This window comes from Alosa pseudoharengus, unplaced genomic scaffold, assembly GCF_046254945.1.
Source record: "Alosa pseudoharengus isolate Yale_2024_CS ecotype anadromous, Long Island Sound unplaced genomic scaffold, YU_APseudo_1.1 YU_APseudo_1.1_scf_24, whole genome shotgun sequence".
Taxonomy (NCBI): Eukaryota; Metazoa; Chordata; class Actinopteri; order Clupeiformes; family Clupeidae; genus Alosa; species Alosa pseudoharengus.
In genome coordinates, this window is record NW_027468689.1 from 247501 (window position 1) to 260000 (window position 12500).

Below are 12500 nucleotides of genomic sequence, written 5' to 3' on the forward strand. Positions count from 1 at the left end.
GATAGATAGACAGAAGATAGATAGATGGATATAGATAGATAGATAGATAGATACATAGATAGATAGACAGAAGATAGATAGAAGATAGATAGATGGACAGATAGATAGATATATAGATAGATAGACAGAAGATAGATAGATAGATAGACAGAAGATAGATAGATGGATATAGATAGATAGATAGACAGACAGAAGATAGATAGATGGATATAGATAGATAGATAGATAGATAGACAGACAGAAGATAGATAGATGGATATAGATCGATAGATAGATAGATAGATAGACAGAAGATAGATAGATGGATAAAGATAGATAGATAGATAGATAGATAGACAGAAGATAGATAGATAGATAGATAGATAGACAGAAGATAGATAGATAGATAGACAGAAGATAGATAGATGGATATAGATAGATAGATAGACAGAAGATAGATAGATAGATAGATAGACAGAAGATAGATAGATAGATAGACAGAAGATAGATAGATAGATAGACAGAAGATAGATAGATGGATATAGATAGATAGATAGATAGACAGAAGATAGATAGATAGATAGATAGATACAGGCAGACACATGGGATACAAAGAGAAAGAAGACAAGAGAATAATGCAGCACAAATTAAAGCAAAAATAAGACACAACATGACACAACATGACACAACATGACATGAGCCAATGGCATGGTCAATGGTAATTCTTCATTATAACCTACTAATGTAATACAGTGTCATGTACAAATGACTAAACGCTATTGGTCCAGGTATGGTGATAGATCAGGTCAAGGATACGAGATCGATGCTTCACAACATTCCAGAGTGACCCAAGGTTTGGACTAAATTATGACCCCCAAAGTGTAGGTGATTTTGTGCAGAGGGTCCAGCTGAAATTGGTATCAGAGTGCATTCTGGGTAAACTCACTCACCTGACACGTCGGGTGTATCAAGAGAACCGTAGTGATCTGGGTAATCTTCCACGTCACTGGACTCTAAACACACACACACACACACACACACACACACACACACACAGCAGTTAGTTGATTTCTGATTGAGCTCATCTCTATGTAAATCTCACGAGAAGTGAAGCATTCGTGTGTATAAAGGGAAGGTATTTCCAACCAATCAGGATGTCAGCAAAGTAGGGGAGGTGCTACCTTTCACTAACCCCGCCTCCTCTTCTTCAGTCACAGGACCAAGCCACACCCCCGACCAACGTTCTCTCTCCCAGGGAGAATATTCACCCTCTACACACACACACACACACACACACACACACACAACCACACACACACACAACCACACACACACACACACACACACAACCACACACACACACACACACAAAGGGAAATACAGGCAAACACACAAGGATCGACACAACAAGGAGAAGAGGAGAAGAGGGAGAGGAGAGGAGAAGAGAGGAGAAGAGAGGAGAAGAGAGGAAGGGAGAGGAGAGGAGAGGAGAGAAGGGGAGAGGAGAAGAGAGGAGAAGAGAGGAGAAGAGAGGAAGGGAGAGGAGAGGAGAGGAGAGGAGGGGAGAAGAGAGGAGAGAAGGGGAGAGGAGAAGAGAGGAGAAGAGAGCAGGGGAGAGGATAAGAGGAGAGGAGAAGAGAAAAGGAGATGAGAGGAAAGGAGAGGAGAAGAGAGGAAGGATAGATGGGGAAAGTGAAAAAAGAACAGTCTAATTACGATTTCTATTATTCTACAGGTTCAGATCCAGCAGGAATCAGGCAATCAGGCATCCATATCATATATCCATATCATACATCCATATCATACATACATCCATATCATACATCCATATCATACATACATCCATTTCATACATCCATATCATACACCCATATCATACATACATCCATATCATACATCCATATCATACATACATCCATATCATACATCCATATCATACATACATCCATATCATACATACATCCATATCATACATCCATATCATACATACATCCATATCATACATCCATATCATACATACATCCATATCATACATACATCCATATCATACATCCATATCATACATACATCCATATCATACATACATCCATATCATACATCCATATCATACATCCATATCATACATACATCCATATCATACATCCCTATCATACATCCATATCATACACCCATATCATACATACATCCATATCATACATCCATATCATACATCCATATCATACATACATCCATATCATACATCCATCCATATCATACATCCATATCATACATCCATCCATATCATACATCCATATCATACATACATCCATATCATACATACATCCATATCATACATCCATATCATACATACATCCATATCATACATCCATCCATATCATACATCCATATCATACATACATCCATATCATACATCCATATCATACATCCATATCATACATACATCCATATCATACATACATCCATATCATACATCCATATCATACATACATCCATATCATACATCCATATCATACATACATCCATATCATACATACATCCATATCATACATCCATATCATACATACATCCATATCATACATCCATATCATACATCCATATCATACATACATCCATATCATACATACATCCATATCATACATCCATATCATACATACATCCATATCATACATCCATATCATACATCCATATCATACATACATCCATATCATACATACATCCATATCATACATCCATATCATACATACATCCATATCATACATCCATATCATACATCCATATCATACATACATCCATATCATACATCCATATCATACATCCATATCATACATCCATATCATACATACATCCATATCATACATCCATATCATACATCCATCCATATCATACATACATCCATATCATACATCCATATCATACATACATCCATATCATACATCCATATCATACATACATCCATATCATACATACATCCATATCATACATCCATATCATACATCCATCCATATCATACATCCATATCATACATCCATATTATACAACAATTGGGTTCTATTAGACCTATTTATTTGTTTCTGATTGGCCGAGAGACGTTCCATGAGTTGGAATATCCCTGGACATTTTAACTCCGACTTTGCACAGCTAATAATAAATCACTCCGCGATACAATGCGAAGATTTGACACAATGTTCTCATCCCAGCTCTCCACTATTTCAAGCAATGGGTTACTCCTTAGCAAACCATAACGAAACAGTGCTTCACCACATCTGTGGATTAAGCCACACAGTCAACTCAATGTAAGTAAGATAAACGAGGATGCTCTCAGCATTGCCAGCATTGTGTATAATATGATTGTCACTTGGAGGAGACTTGTAGATAACTAACGTTAGCATAATTAGCTAACCGCTGCTAACGTGCTAGCATCGTCACGTCAGGCTGTGCACAGTAGTGTAACATTTATTCACCATAAATTAATAAAGTTGAGTGGTTCTGCAATGTAGACTATGTTTCCGTTTTTTTGCAGTACCATGTCCCTTACATGACATGGCCCAGTGTCCTTGTAACATGCATGCAGCAAACCTACCTAGATATGAATGTGATTTCAGCCCGACTTTCAACATTTCTTTCAAGAAGACATTTAAACCACAAAGACCCGTAACGAGGGATCTGGAATGTTGGTTACCTAGCAACCAAGACGCTGTCTATTGAAAAGGGAACTATGTTTTGATGAGTAAGAACGATGTCGAAATTAACATTTTTAAACAAGAATGGGGTGTTTTCAGATTATTTAGTTTGTGGTAGAATTGTTGTATGAAAGCAATATAGCACTCGTGATCGTGGGATTGGTCATGGATATTTCCACTGCTGTTGTTGCCTGCACCACTCGGCCCTTCGGCCTCGTGGCTACGGCCGAACAAAACCCGTGGGAATATCCATGACCAACCCCACTCTCACTCGTGCTATATTGCTTAATCATACATACATCCATATCATACATCCATATCATACATCCATATCATACATACATCCATATCATACATACATACATATCATACATACATCCATATCATACATCCATATCATACATGCATCCATATCATACATACATCCATATCATACATCCATATCATACATACATCCATATCATACATCCATATCATACATACATCCATATCATACATACATCCATATCATACATCCATATCATACATACATCCATATCATACATAAATCCATATCATACATCCATATCATCCATCCATATCATACATCCATATCATACATAGATCCATATCATACATCCATATCATACATCCATATCATACATCCATATCATACATCCATCCATATCATACATACATCCATATCATACATCCATATCATACATACATACATCCATATCATACATACGTATCATACATTCATATCATGCATCCATATCATACATACATATCATACATCCATATCATACATACATCCATATCATACATACATCCATATCATACATCCATATCATACATACATCCATATCATACATACATATCATACATACATCCATATCATACATACATCCATATCATACATCCATATCATACATCCATATCATACATACATATATCATACATCCATATCATACATACATCCATATCATACATCCATATCATACATACATCCATATCATACATACGTATCATACATCCATATCATACATACATCCATATCATACATGCATGATCCATATCATACATACATCCATATCATACATGCATGATCCATATCATGCATACAGATTCAATGTCTCACTCTCTCTCTCTCTGTCTGTCTGTCTGTCTCTCTCTCTCATATACACACACACACACACACACACACACTCACTCACTTACCGTCGCTGGAGTCTGCGTAATCCTCCCCCTCTTCCTCCCCAGACTCAGCTGCCTCCTCTCCTCCTCCGCTCCTCTGTTCCTCCTCTCCTCCTCCGCTCCTCTGTTCCTCCTCTTCTCCTCTGCTCCTCTGTTCCTCCTCTTCTCCTCCTCCACTCCTCTGCGCCTCCTCTGTCGTTCCCACTCTCCCCTCGTCTGTCTGTCTGTCTCCCTGCTTCCCTCGTTCCTCTCTGGCCTGAAGGTCCTCCAGTTCCTCTAAGTCTGACTCTGAGCTGAGAAAGGAAAAGAGGAAGATTATTTACTGTGTGTGTGTGTGTGTGTGTGTGTGTAGAAAGAGAGAGTCTGTCCTCAAACGTGCATGTGATTCCTTTGGAATGTATGTAAACAGATTTTTGTTTGAGTGTATGTTAGTGTTTATAAGAAGTTATGCATTTATGTGTCAACATGTCTGTGTATGTATGTGTGTGTGTGTGTGTGTGTGATATATGTATATATATATATATAATGTGTGTGTGTGTGTATGTGTGTGTCTGTGATATATGTATATATATATATATATATATATATATATATATAATGTGTGTGGTGTGTATATAGTGTGCTTGTGGTAAGCGTGTGCAGGGTGCGATTTGTAGGGGGGGATGGTGAGGATTTCCCCCCCTCTGGTTTTCCTATCCCTACCTCTGCTAAATTATTTTTATCGTCGGGGGGGACAACATTTATCCCCCTCTGCCCCTCATATTAATTAATGCTACTTCATATAGGCCTAAGTAAAGCGCTGCAACGTGAGAACAGTCTAGTAGGCTAGCCTACATAATAATCTGACATCAGAAACGCACCGTCACCGTCAGCACTCATGCTGCTGACACAGTGGCTGCTTGATAACTTAATTTGGCCTTGATCGTGCAGGACATTTCAGAATGTCGAGTGTGTAATCCATCATAAATGGCTAGGTTCAATGGAAAAGTTAGCTAGACAAATGAAAGAAAACGAGAAGGATTCAGTGAAGCATAATAATGTTTTAGAACCTTCAAAATTAGAAAACTGATGCAACTGAGATGGAGGACAACTGCACATAGAGTAGAACGTAGGCCTATTGTCCGAAGGAACTTACCAAAGATTCTATAGTTAGCTTTATCAACCGTCTCTGAACTTACATTAAATGAGGAGATATTTGCTGAATGTCACAAAAAGTGTTACAGAAATTGCTTGGCATCGCTTATTCAATGGCTCTCTACCGAAACACCTGTAGTTTGCGGAGGACGAACGAGAAAGCACTCGTTTGATAAATCAGCCAGTAGTAGACAAATAACTTCTAGAAATAATCTGTACTGCAAAAACGAATGTTGGTGGGTATTTAAATTATCTAGCGGGTGTTTTAACAGCTGCAAGAAATAGAAGCTTCGTGGTCTTTATGTTCTGGTTCGTAAATTATTTTCATAAAACTTCAAGTTACCCTATAACTTTACTCTCCAAACTCTTCACTTCACTGTAGGCAATTAACTGACAGTATGATAGGCTATTTATTTTCTGTATGCTACAATAAACACATTTATTTTTTCAACTTTTGCAATATTACGCACTTGGCTACTGAACGCAAATCAGCAGGAGAGAGAATGCACGTAGCCTACGCAGCGTGTAGCGCAATGTGTAGGCTATTTGGTTACCAACTAACACTGTTAGCCAATTCACTAACTTAAGACTTCAGTGCCATCAAATACAACGTTTTTTTACACAACAAATACAGAAAGGATGGAGGCAGCAAAAGTAGAGAAGTCATTTCAGATGGGGCAAGAACAAGGTGAAATTGTATGCTTGTCAAAACGTAGTCCTACCCTGCATTAGAGGAGCTGATCATCATACCAAGCACACTCGCTGTTTAAAGTCATACACCACGGTAAACTAAAACTAAAATGTTTTTTTTTTGGGGGGGGGGTTTACAAACTTATTCAAAATCATCCCCCCCTGTGTATATAATGTGTGTGTGTGTGTGTGTGTGTATGTGATAAGTGTGTATATAGTGTGTGTGCATGTGTGAGTGTGTATATAGTGTGTGTGTGTGTGTGTGTGTGTGTGTGTGTGTGTGAGTGTGTTTGTGTGTGATAAGGGTTTATATTAGGGCTGTCAATCGATTAAAAAAATTTATCTAATTAATTACATACTCTGTGATTAATTAATCTAAATTAATCGCATATATGATTTTTGCTGTGAAAGAATTTTAAATATTTAAATTCAAATGAATCATTGAATAATCAGCATTAGTGACATTAAAGTTCAAAAACTCTTTTATTATAATTTTAATAATGACCATAATATATGATATGACCTAATATGCTCAGGAAATAAATTCAAAAGTGCTTCGGGAAGAAGTTTTTTTTATCACATACATTGCAGAGGACTTTATTTTAATTAACACTTTATTATTATCAACACCATCAAGCCATTTTTGAAAAGTAAATGTTCCAATCAATGATCTAGGCAGCACACTTTTGTCCTCTGCCTTCGAGTGGATACTGTGATCTCAGTTACGTGAAGGTGGCACACTTAGATTTTTGCTACCCCAGAGCTAACTTGCAATGCAACTTGCCATAGGTAGTTAGCTTCAATTAACAACCGGATCTCCTTATATGGGCAAAGATGGCCGTTTTGGTTCTTTTTTGTAGGCGAACTTCAGAGGTCTACTGAGCTGCGCTTTTTACGCACGCAGCCTTTCCGTGCCCCGCCCCGCTCTCTCTCGTAGCCCGCTGCCCCTCCTCTGCATGTGCATTTAACTAAATATTCATGATTGTTGGAGGATTGTTGTTGCCACATAGAAGCATTGCATAGAAGACGTCTGGCTAAATTGCTATTAAATCCGCTTAGCATTGTGACCATGCTGCGCAAATTTGTTCAAAACTGCTGCATTCAAGTTAACTCTGCTAAGGTCTTATCACAACATAGTAGGCTACATTGAAGAGACTAAACTAAGTTAAGTTATGCAATCCCCCCCCCCCCCACCCGTTGTCCAAGTCAGCTACCGCCACAAATTTGAATCCAATTCTGGATAATGTTCTGTGCATAATGTTATCACTTCACTGACACTATGGAGACATATTTCACGTCAACAATGGAGATGAAAACTAGCTTTCGGTTAACGGAGATGCAGATCATCTGCCTAATTAATTTCTTTGCGCAACAGGCCATTCATTTCAGCGAGATGAGTGAAAAAAAAGAATTGAAGCTGCCATTGCCATAGATAGATAGATAGATAGATAAATAGATACTTTATTGATCCCCAGGGAAAATTCAAGCATAATAACCATAGGCTACTATTTGCTACGATATTCACCTGTTAGAACTAGAACAAGTTGCTATTAACTTTTTTTTCGTGCAGTGGATTAGGCCATCAAATCTCTTGTTTGAACAGTAACAGTAATCCACTTCATTCGTGGTTTTAAATATAGTTGTTTCTGGCCTAACCAGGAGAGGTTCAGTTTGTCAGTTTCACTTGCGCAGACACATACATGGACACTCTACTAGGCTACAATTTAATGTTATGCTTCTATATTTTATGACGCCAAAATGAAGAAGTATGCTATATCTTGCTTGGAGAAGCTTTTTGTTTATTTTTCTTTCGATCCGATAATAGCCTGCTGCAAATTAACAGACAGAAGCACGGCAGGGCACCAAATGAAAATCAATGAATGGAACCTCACTTCTCGCGTCAGTCAGGAAAAACACCAAGTCACGATGATCAGCTATTGGCGCGGTCCAGCAGCAGTGTGTGATGTTTAGATGAGGCTTGTGCTGCGTGTGTGTGTGTGTGCATAGTGTGTGTGTGTATAGTGTGTGCGTATAGTGTGTGTGTGTATAGTGTGTGTGTATAGTGTGTGTGTGTGTGTGTATATAGTGTGTGTGTGTCTATAGTGTGTGTATAGTGTGTGTGTATAGTGTGTGTGTGTATAGTGTGTGTGTATAGTGTGTGTATATAGTATGTGTGTGTGTGTGTATATAGTGTGTGTATATAGTGTGTGTGTGTCTATAGTGTGTCTATAGTGTGTGTATAGTGTGTGTGTCTATAGTGTGTCTATAGTGTGTGTGTGTATAGTGTGTGTGTGTATAGTGTGTGTATAGTGTGTGTGTATAGTGTGTGTGTATAGTGTGTGTGTGTATAGTGTGTATATAGTGTGTGTATAGTGTGTGTGTATAGTGTGTGTGTATAGTGTGTGTGTGTATAGTGTGTATAGTGTGTGTATAGTGTGTGTATAGTGTGTGTATAGTGTGTGTATATAGTGTGTGTATAGTGTGTGTATATAGTGTGTGTATAGTGTGTATATAGTGTGTGTATAGTGTGTGTATAGTGTGTATAGTGTGTGTATAGTGTGTGTGTATAGTGTGTGTGTGTATAGTGTGTGTATAGTGTGTGTATAGTGTGTATATAGTGTGTGTGTGTATAGTGTGTATATAGTGTGTGTGTGTATAGTGTGTGTGTGTGTCTATAGTGTGTGTGTATAGTGTGTGTGTGTCTATAGTGTGTGTATAGTGTGTGTATATAGTGTGTGTGTGTATAGTGTGTGTATATAGTGTGTGTGTATAGTGTGTGTGTGTATAGTGTGTATAGTGGGTGTGTGTGTGTGTATAGTGTGTGTACCTGCTGGGCTCCTCCCCACTCAGCTCCCGTTGGCTGAGGTTGTGCTGCATGTGTGTGTGTGTGTGTGTATATAGTGTGTGTGTCTATAGTGTGTCTATAGTGTGTGTGTCTATAGTGTGTGAGTCTATAGTGTGTCTATAGTGTGTGTGTGTATAGTGTGTGTCTATAGTGTGTGCATAGTGTGTGTGTATAGTGTGTGTGTATAGTGTGTGTGTATATAGTGTGTGTGTGTCTATAGTGTGTCTATAGTGTGTGTATAGTGTGTCTATAGTGTGTGTGTGTATAGTGTGTGTATAGTGTGTGTATATAGTGTGTGTGTGTGTGTGTGTGTATAGTGTGTGTATAGTGTGTATATAGTGTGTGTGTGTGTGTGTGTGTGTGTATAGTGTGTGTATAGTGTGTATATAGTGTGTGTGTGTATAGTGTGTGTATATAGTGTGTATATAGTGTGTGTGTGTATAGTGTGTGTGTGTCTATAGTGTGTGTATAGTGTGTGTATATAGTGTGTGTGTGTATAGTGTGTATATAGTGTGTGTGTGTATAGTGTGTGTGTGTATAGTGTGTATAGTGTGTGTATAGTGTGTATAGTGTGTGTGTATAGTGTGTGTACCTGCTGGGCTCCTCCCCACTCAGCTCCCGTTGGCTGAGGTTGTGCTGCATGTGTGTGTGTGTGTGTGTATATAGTGTGTGTGTGTCTATAGTGTGTCTATAGTGTGTGTGTCTATAGTGTGTGAGTCTATAGTGTGTCTATAGTGTGTGTGTGTATAGTGTGTGTCTATAGTGTGTGTATAGTGTGTGTGTGTCTATAGTGTGTCTATAGTGTGTGTGTGTATAGTGTGTGTGTATAGTGTGTGTGTATATAGTGTGTGTGTGTCTATAGTGTGTCTATTGTGTGTCTATAGTGTGTGTGTGTATAGTGTGTGTGTATAGTGTGTGTATATAGTGTGTGTGTGCCTATAGTGTGTCTATAGTGTGTGTATAGTGTGTGTGTCTATAGTGTGTGTGTGTCTATAGTGTGTGTATAGTGTGTGTATATAGTGTGTGTGTGTGTATAGTGTGTGTGTGTGTATAGTGTGTGTGTGTGTATAGTGTGTGTGTATAGTGTGTATATAGTGTGTGTGTGTATAGTGTGTATATAGTGTGTGTATAGTGTGTGTGTATAGTGTGTGTGTGTGTGTATAGTGTGTATAGTGTGTGTGTGTGTGTGTGTGTATAGTGTGTGTGTGTGTGTATAGTGTGTATAGTATGTATAGTGTGTGTATAGTGTGTATATAGTGTGTGTATAGTGTGTGTACCTGCTGGGCTCCTCCCCACTCAGCTCCCGTTGGCTGAGGTTGTGCTGCATATATGTGTGTGTATATAGTGTGTGTGTGTATAGTGTGTGTATAGTGTGTATATAGTGTGTATAGTGTGTGTACCTGCTAGGCTCCTCCCCACTCAGCTCCCGTTGGCTGAGGTTGTGCTGCATGTGTGTGTGTGTGTGTGTATATAGTGTGTGTATAGTGTGTGTGTATAGTGTGTGTGTATAGTGTGTGTATAGTGTGTGTGTGTATAGTGTGTGTATAGTGTGTATAGTGTGTGTATAGTGTGTATAGTGTGTGTACCTGCTAGGCTCCTCCCCACTCAGCTCCCGTTGGCTGAGGTTGTGCTGCATATATGTGTGTGTGTGTGTGTGTGTGTATAGTGTGTATAGTGTGTGTATAGTGTGTATATAGTGTGTATAGTGTGTGTACCTGCTAGGCTCCTCCCCACTCAGCTCCCGTTGGCTGAGGTTGTGCTGCATATATGTGTGTGTGTGTGTGTGTGTGTATATAGTGTGTATAGTGTGTGTATAGTGTGTATAGTGTGTGTATAGTGTGTGTGTGTATAGTGTGTGTACCTGCTAGGCTCCTCCCCACTCAGCTCCCGTTGGCTGAGGTTGTGCTGCATATATGTGTGTGTGTGTGTGTGTATATAGTGTGTATAGTGTGTGTATAGTGTGTGTGTGTGTGTGTGTGTGTGTATAGTGTGTGTATAGTGTGTATAGTGTGTGTATAGTGTGTGTGTGTATAGTGTGTGTACCTGCTAGGCTCCTCCCCGCTCAGCTCCCGTTGGCTGAGGTTGTGCTGCATATATGTGTGTGTGTGTGTGTGTGTATAGTGTGTGTATAGTGTGTATATAGTGTGTATAGTGTGTGTACCTGCTAGGCTCCTCCCCGCTCAGCTCCAGTTGGCTGAGGTTGTGCTGCATATATGTGTGTGTGTGTGTGTGTGTATATAGTGTGTATAGTGTGTGTACCTGCTAGGCTCCTCCCCGCTCAGCTCCCGTTGGCTGAGGTTGTGCTGCATATATGTGTGTGTGTGTGTGTGTGTGTGTATAGTGTGTGTATAGTGTGTATATAGTGTGTATAGTGTGTGTGTGTGTATAGTGTGTATAGTGTGTGTACCTGCTAGGCTCCTCCCCGCTCAGCTCCCGTTGGCTGAGGTTGTGCTGCGTCAGCGTCTCCTCGGGCACCTCCAGTAGGGGGCTGGCTGGACTGAGTGTGTGTGAGTGTGACGGCGTGTAGTTCTCCAGCTCGATGCGCTCGGGCGTCACGTGGGCGGAGCCTAGGGTGTGGGCGGGGCCTAGGGTGTGTGTGAGGGCGAGCGCGTGTGGCGCTGGCGGCGGCGTGCAGTACTCCAGCTCGATACGCTCAGGTGTGGTTGGGGTGTGTGTGTGTGAGTGTGTGTGTGTGGTTGGGGTGTGTGTGTGTGAGTGTGTGTGAGGGAGCGACAGGGTCCCGGGCTCGAGCCGGAGGTGCCCACGAGTCGCGGCAAGCACGTCGTTGTGTGTGTGCAAGATGGACTGTGTGTGTGAGAGTGTGTGTGGAGGAGTGGTGTTGTCCACCGGAATGCACTCTGCTGGACTCTCTGCTTTGGTGGTCACTGTGGGAGACGCCGGAGATTCCAGTGTGGTGTGTGTGTGAGGAGGCACGACTGATGTAGGTGTGTGTGTGTGTGTGTCCACTGCGGACAGAGTCACTGTGTGTGAGTGTG

General features: G+C 40.2%; 1 protein-coding gene across 1 annotated transcript in view; it reads right to left on the reverse strand.

Moving 5' to 3' along the window:
* Positions 1-12500, reverse strand: part of mical3b (microtubule associated monooxygenase, calponin and LIM domain containing 3b) — a 109315-nt gene that overhangs the window by 34435 nt on the left and 62380 nt on the right. Inside the window, exons 18-22 of the mRNA XM_076303770.1 lie at positions 11912-12147; positions 5041-5128; positions 4860-4950; positions 1161-1250; positions 930-992 (exon numbers count right to left, since the gene is read on the reverse strand). Of these exons, the coding sequence (XP_076159885.1) occupies positions 930-992; positions 1161-1250; positions 4860-4950; positions 5041-5128; positions 11912-12147 (568 nt within the window). The remainder of the gene's footprint in view (positions 1-929; positions 993-1160; positions 1251-4859; positions 4951-5040; positions 5129-11911; positions 12148-12500) is intronic.